Genomic DNA, 8,004 nt, shown 5'->3' on the forward strand with positions numbered 1-8,004 from the left:
ACCTGCCCCTAATGAAACCATGCTGGTTGCCCTTGAGCATCATCCCTGAAGCTGGCCCATCGCAGATGTGCTCCTTGATGATCTTCTCAAAGAGTTTCCCTAGGATTGAGGTAAGACTGACGGGCCTATAGTTGACCGGGTCCTCCCTCCTCCCTTTTTTAAAGATGGGGACCATGTTGGGTATCTTCCAATCATCTGGCACCTGGCCCAAGCACCATGAGTGCTCATAAAGCCGTACCAAGGGCCCTGCAATAACCCCTGCTAGCTCCCTCAACACCCTGGGGTGGAGAGCATCTGGACCCACAGATCTGAACACATCCAGCCCCTTCAGAAGCTCTTTAACCCAGTCCTCCCCAACCTGAGGTCTGGAGTCATTCCCCTCGAGTCCATCTTGCATCATGGTGGGGAAGTCCCAGTCCCTGCACAAGAAAACAGAGGTGACAGGAAGCTGGGCACTCTAGGCAAAAACAAAAAACTCACCACACCACCAAGGACATCCACAACTTTCAGTTTGCAGATGATTGCTGCAAGATGGCTCACCCTGCACAGTATGTGCAAGCAACCTTAGATCTCTTCAACACTTCATATAAGAGACTTGGCCTGTCCTTGAACGCTGCTAAGATGAAGGTTCTCCACCAACCCCCTAGGCCATCTGAACATCCCTTGCGCTATGTAGACAGGGAGGCACTGGAGTACGTGGAGCACTTTATGAGGCAGCCACCTCTCTCAATAGGTTACCATCGATGAAGTCCAGCACCGGGTCAACCGCGCCAGTGCTGCCTTCTTCAAGCTGCGACATGTCTTTGGAAATAGAGACCTTCGGAAGTCGCGCTAACCACCCTACTTAACTGCAGTGAAACCTGGACCAGCCACCGATACCACATTAAAACCCTCGAGAGCTTTCACCAGCAGTGATTATGTCAAATCCTGGGGATCAAATAGGAGGACCGCTGGACCAGCACAAGCGTCCTCCATGAAGCTGCATCCACCAGCGTTGAAGTCTTGCTCTGGAGAAATCAATTCCAATGTCCAAGAACTGCCTCCCTCATCAGATTCTCTTCTCCCAGCTCTGTTGGCCAATGCTCAAAGGGTGGCCAAAGGAAAAGGTACAAAGACACACTCAAAGTCACCCTCAAGCACAGAGGCATTGACACCATCAGCTGGGAGGAACAAGTTGCTGACTGTTCAGTGTAGCGTCACCTGGTCCACCAAGATGTGCGCCACTTCAAGGTCCACTGACTCAATACCAAGGCAGAATGGCAGCGGAAGGAGAGGGGGCTGTGAATCCCACTCCCCTGTGCAACAACATGCCCCCATTGCAGAAAAATGCGTGCATCTAGAATCAGGCTCCTCAGTCACCTGAGGACCCATCAAGACTGATGGATGTCATCCTCGACTTTGAGGGATGGCCGCCACTGAATGCGTATTAGCCTAAGTTAGTGCATATTATGGGCACATTTCTACATGTGCATGCTCTTAATGCACATTAATTTATCATGCCTAAATGTAATACCTCTATTTGCAGGTATCAAATTTGGGCACAATTAGCTTATGTGCATTAATGCACGTGTAGACACCACCTAGAACTAACTTTGGTGCCAGGTCTACCCTGCCACTAGGAGGCTGGCCTGAGCTCAGTCTCGGAGAACATCCAGGGATTGGATGCTGGGCCCTGCCCCCTAGCCCCACTTCCGCACCCTTCCCACTCTGGGCTTGAAGACCCAAAGTACTGTATATAGTTTTTTCCTTTTAAGTGGGTTTCTTTTACTGTTGGTAGGTGGTTGAGGGGGGAGGGATGGGTATTGAGGGTAATAAAGTTTTTTTTTTTCGGTTTCACCCATGTGTGTCCTGAGAGTGGTAGCAGGTGAGTGAGCAGCAGGGCAAGAGGGCTGGAGCAGGGAGTGCAGGAGAAGGTGCTCAGGCATGGCCTCCTGCAGCCAGTGCCCTGGCCCCTGCTGGTGGGTACACAGCTGTCCTGAGAACTGGGGGAAGGCAGGGGGGCACGTGCCTGCTGGGGCTAGCACCATGGCCAGCAGGAGTGTGGGGTGCTCATCATCACTGGCAAGGGCCAGGATGGAGCAACAAGGCATTGGGTGTCAGTGGCAGGGGCAGGCCAGGTAGGGGGAGACAGGGTGGGCAAGGAGGGAACTGCCATATGTTGCACTTGTACTGGGCGCACAGTTTCTAGGCAGGGAAGGGGCTGGCTAGGGATCTTAGTTTCCCAGATGGATGCCAGGTGCTAGCAGCTGGCTCTGGCTTCAGTGTAGTTGCCAGATGCTGGTAGTCATGTGCCCAGAGGCTGGAGCTCCCCCTGGTGGCCACATGCCAGGACTGCATTGACTTAGGACTAACTTTAGTCTCAAGTCCCTGAATGTGTAGACACCTGCCAAAATTGCTTAATGAACAATCGTTATGCTTAAATGCATGTGTAGATGTGCCCAAATTATCCAAAAAGGTTGTACAGTTTTTCATTTTGCAATGGATCCTTGAGCGAAATACAGAGGATCAAGATTTTGCAAGTTCCTACCTTCACTATTATTCATCTGGGCTGGAAACAAATTTCAGCTTGCAATGCAAGAGCTGCTACTTTGCAAAATATCACAAATACAATGACCCACAATTGTATCTAGAACTTTTTGTTACTTATGGTCTAAAGAATGGCTAGAAGAGGCACAGTAACTAGGGAATTGCTGCTAATGGTGTATACTATTTATACCAGACAAAATGCTATTCACCTATGCATCACAAATCTTGCCTCATCACACTCTGGACGTTATTAAACAAGTAGAAAGTTTATAGTGAGACATGACCTTGCATACAAAATAGGAAAAGTAAAAGCTGTGGCGCAACCTGGATCATTTGTATCTAGGTGGTTTGCCACCTATTTAATTTGCAGTGGGTTGCCAAATTAAGACAGAACACTCGACTAGATTGCTGCAGCGCTTACTTCAAAAAGCATACTATTTTTCTAGTCAGCTAGAGTTCACTGGCACCACACTGGTTCTCCATGCAGCTACAGGCTGAATTCAGCCTGCAGACCAAAGGATGCCGATTCCTAGCCTAGACTATTCATATACCTACACCCTGAGAAAACTTGAAATAATGCAATTTAAAAAAAATACTTACATTTCTCTTTACTGCCATTACTATTATGCAAGAAATCCCCATCAGAACGCACTGTAGGGAAATCATCTTCATCATCTTCTACCACTAAATAAGAGAAGAGAGATTATTTGAATGGCTGAAAAACAATGATAAGTTACCAGTAGTTCTCTTCCCAGTTTTGCCGAGTAGTAAATACAGTAGTATTTACATGTTTGAATAAGGTGACCTGATTACCTAAATATTTCTGAGGTTACTTATTTTGATTTAGCATAGGAATCAACATTCACCATGACCATGGTATTTTGTCTAGAACTAGCCCAAAAATCAGCATTTCAGGCTTGTTGCCCATGGCCATACACTGACCAGCAAGAGCACAAACCATGCTGCAAACAAGTGTAAGACACTTGATTATTTTTCTCTTTTTACTAGATAATCAAGGAGACCTATTTGTTTCAGGGCTCAGCACAGAACTTGGAAAAAACAGGCTTCACAGACCTCTGGATGACGTGACAAAAGACACACTAGGCAAAAACAGTAATTCAAAAGTAAGAAACAGTAGATGAACAAGTTGGGGAAATACAAAATTAGAGTTCACAAGTAAAATAAAGATAACTAGAAATGAGCTGTACTCGACACAGGTACACTTAAGACACTTAAATTCAGCAGGGAGTAAGCTAGAAAAGCCCACACTCAGCAGGGGGTGAGCTGTACATGCCCAAACTTAGTAAGGGGGAGCAGTAGGTGTCTGGACTTCAGAAAAAGACAAGGGGAACAACAGGCATCAAAAGCACAAGAAAAGAATTGGTATGGGGTAGGGACATCTAGGCTATAAATACAGGGGCTGATTTTTGCCTTTCGGGAGTGACTTAGGGGTCTCTCTCTGCACATAATGTATCACTTATAACTGTCTGCACAGTTTTGGTAGGCTGGGCTGACTGCTATACAGACATGCTAGGTTTGTCTCTTAGGACAGTAGCTGTCTGAGCTTTCGCCACCAAACATGTATCCAAGTCCATGTTGCACCCAAGCTCCAGGAAGCTGGTTACAGGTCACCACCTCAGAGCACCTCAACCCAAACAGTCTGAATCACAAAAGCAACAGCAGGCAGGAGGCTGGTTGGGAACCCTCCCAACCCCCAAGAACCTCAGCATAGCACCAGCCAGGACTGCAAGAAGCCAGCATAATACCAAGGCTAGTGGAGGTGGCTCAAAAGAGTTGACGCCCATTCCAAGGGAATACTTAAAACACCCAGTTTGCCAGAGCATTTAAAACAAAACAGAACCCTCCCCCCACCACTCAAAAAAACCCCCAAAACAAAAATACCCTTGCATCTGCTGAGCCTCAGTGGAATTTGTTGGAACCCTAAGTGCATACTTAAATGTTTTGCTGCGTTGTGGCCTAGGTCCATACATTTCAGAAGCCTTCACCTTTTTGCTACCTTCTCCCTTACCTTAAGCCATAATGCTGAAAGCTCTTTCACCAACATAAGCTCAACAGTGCTTCTGTCTGCCCCAAAAACCTTCCCTGTACAAATACATTTTATATGAAAAAAGATGGAAACTCGAACTATTGTTTGGAATTCCAGTTGTGCCAATTTTACAGATATCATTGCCTTTCAGAAGGGACCTTGCCATACCAGAAGGCTCATATTTTAGATAGTAATCTAAAATTACACTTTTTTGAAAGTGTAACATGAGAATATTTACAACTTAGTATTTTAGAATACTAAATTGAGAAAGAATGTATTGTTTCCTTAAAAGACTGATTTAGACGACAAAAACAAAGAAAATAGAAAACTACAGCCAATCCCATCACCAGGAGCTTAGATATTGAAATTTGTGTTTTAAGAAAGGTGATTCATTAATTTAATCATCCTATTGTCTGTCACAAGGTGGAAGCACATATCAGAAACTTAAACCCATAATATGGCAGTTAAGCCATTTAACACTATGGATGTAATACATTTAATGTGCATTACCATAACAATTCAATGTTATAGGCAGATGTTGAAAACTTATTTATATAGCTTTGAAGATGGGTAATCGGGTCATATGCCACCATTTTGAAAGGACTGATAAAAAAATATGCACCCCATATGGTTAACAAAGCTCATTATATACCTGAGTCCAGTTAACTCTACATTATGGTACAGAGGGCATTAAAATATTTAGCCAGTATAAAACCTGTATCAGCCTTTATGGATGCTATTGCACTGGAGCATGGTTTTAGGTTTCTGTAGTATATATAGAGCCGTAATTTTATTTACCTTTATCCCTCTGAAGTTCATCCTTGGATACAGCATCTGCACAGGCATCAAAGTATTTCTGCAAAGTATCAACCTGTCTACATAGGATGTCTCTGAAGGTTTCCATTTCAGCAAGTTTTTCACGCAAGCTATGACCTTTCTGGAAATACAGAAGAACCCCAGCTAATACAATATACTTAATGACTCAAATGATAGATTTACAAAATAATATTATTCAGTTTTAATTAGGAAACACTTGAAATAAACTAAGTAATATTCTATACATGTTTAAGTGATTATATTAGTTTATTACAATATTAAACCAACATAAGTTAGATGCAATGCATATATTAGCTCACCTTCTCCAATCCTATCTCTACACTTCCCTGTAATACATTAACTAATCTTCCCCCCCACTAAAGTTATTTGTCTATATATATAGGAAGCAAAAGAACCCTCTTCATTGTAGTATGTAAACAGGCTCCAGCTGCACATTATAGTTCCAATTCACAGAAACTGTGAAGGTGAAGAGTACATCAAGTTTACATTGTTTCAGTAGGTTAATTAACATTTTAATTTTATGAGAACACTTTCAATCTTGCCAGCCTGAAGTCTACTACTTTAAAAATTGCTTTAAATTCAACTGACCATGTTAGTATTTTTATAAGATCTTTCAAATGACACAATCTTATAAATTAAAGCAACAGAACAACTCAACCACCCAAAACTCAGGGAAAAAGATAGTAAATCCTGCCAACTTTTACAACACCTATTATGCTGTCAATTAACATACTCTGCAGGCATAAATTTTATCTCTATATTCAGAAAAAGTCCATATCCTTATGTTCAAACCTCTTAATGTTGACAGATCAAATATCTCAGTAACAAAGAAAAGTAAATTGGTTGAACCTTACAATTTCCAGTTTCTGGTGGTTTCATAGTTTTAGTTTTGTTTTGATTTGAAATAAAACAAGTCATTTCTCAAGAAGTGGAAACTCTGAAAAACTGCTTTAGAAACAAGGATACATGGTCTTTCTGAAACAAACATGCTTCTCAGGGAATTGCTTCATAAAACTGGCATGAGTCTCAATTTCACAACTGCTCACCATTGAGCAAAAGCAAAACACCAAAGCATCCAGACAAGAGCTAGTTTCCTCAGGCCAGTGTTTCCCAAACTTTTGATACCTAGTGCACATTTTTTTTCTGGATTAAAATTAGCAGCATACTTCACTCTTATAGCCAAAAAGGTGCATGTGGTAGATCTAAAATTCAGAAGAGATATGGAAGGGGCCCTTCAGGCTAAACAAGCAGAGAATCACTGATATAGCTGGTGCACTTAAGGGCAATGGCCTGGTCCTTCTACTGCAGGGGTGGGCAACATGCGGCCTGCAGGCTAGATACAGCCTGCCAGGCCATTCTATCTGGCCTGCAGGGCCCCTAAAAAATTTAGAAAAAATTAATATTAATCTGACCTGGGCTGCCTGTCATGCAGCCCTTGATGGCTTGCAAAAACTTAGTAAGTGGTCCTCTGCCCAAAATAATTGTCTGCTCCTGTTCTAGTGCTTTCCCCCTTCTGACTTGGGGGGGGGGGGAACAGTCCCAATGCTGAGGCTCCTGCTGCAGGGATGGGCTGGGTTGCAAAGCCTGGTTCTGTTGGTGCATCTGGCCATCTATCTGTTTGGGGGCGGGGACAACAGGGAAAGAGGGAGGACAGTGGCTCCCTGGGTGTTGGAAAACACAGGGGAAGGTACCAGCAGCAGTCCCTAGAGGAACAGCCACAGGTGCTGCTGGAGTAGCTGGGGGCAGGAGCAGGGTGCCAGACAGAGGAGCATCTCTCTCTTCAGTGGGATCTTGCTGCACATTTTGGTTGCCCTCACATAAGGCTGAGGCAGTGATTCCTGTATGTGCCTATCAACTCTGGAATTCCAGGCCTGGGGAAATCCTTACTGTGGGGCTCCCAGAGAGGCAGATTCTGGAAGCCTGTTCTAAAGCTTCCCATCTCTGTGGCTGAAATCCTAGACATTCCTGCTCAAGTCATGCTTAAAAGTGTTAGGTCAGTCAAGTGTACTCGTACATAGCCTTTACATGAAACTTTTAAGTTTTTTCTATCTAGGTTGATGTAGCAGGATGAGCAACTCAGGGAGGGCAGATCTACCTGGCTAAGGACATGGTAGAACAACACTGTTGAATCTCCTCTTGGTTGCACAAATTCCTTAAGGGCATGAGGGGCAATACAATTTAGTTTAGGAGATGATGATTTATTATTTAAAAAAAGTTTATTGAATAAAGTATACCACCAGCAATGTACTCTGATTAGCAGTGACAACCATTCAGACAGCTGGAAATAACCTTCATGAAAGGGGTCTGGCACATTCCTACTGGCTTTTAAATTTTAAAAGACGCCGCAATTTTATGTGCTTCTGGATATTCAATAAAGGCAAAAATAGCTATAGCAGTGAAATGTGCACCTACATTCCCTGTTCTCTTATGTTGCTTTATGCCCAATGTGAACTGCATTGCTCAACATTAAGCCTATCAGGTATAACACCAGGAAATTAAAGCATGACAAAAGACCAAATGGGAAACATTTTTACAAGTCAAATCACAGTATCTATTTTAACTGGGAAATTAACTGCTTTGGAAGTATTGTTGAT

The 8,004-nt window shown here is 43.4% G+C and overlaps 1 protein-coding gene across 2 annotated transcripts in view; it reads right to left on the bottom strand.

Annotated features, from left to right (window-relative positions):
• COL4A3BP (collagen type IV alpha 3 binding protein) overlaps positions 1–8,004 on the bottom strand; it is a 162,764-nt gene that overhangs the window by 40,975 nt on the left and 113,785 nt on the right. For both annotated transcript variants that reach the window (XM_019517705.1, XM_019517703.1), the window contains exons 5-6: positions 5,372–5,510; positions 3,127–3,210 (exon numbers count right to left, since the gene is read on the bottom strand). In XM_019517705.1, coding sequence (XP_019373250.1) covers positions 3,127–3,210; positions 5,372–5,510 — 223 coding nt within the window. The remainder of the gene's footprint in view (positions 1–3,126; positions 3,211–5,371; positions 5,511–8,004) is intronic.

Source organism: Gavialis gangeticus, unplaced genomic scaffold, assembly GCF_001723915.1.
Source record: "Gavialis gangeticus isolate Ggan-Ray unplaced genomic scaffold, GavGan_comp1, whole genome shotgun sequence".
Classification (NCBI taxonomy): Eukaryota; Metazoa; Chordata; order Crocodylia; family Gavialidae; genus Gavialis; species Gavialis gangeticus.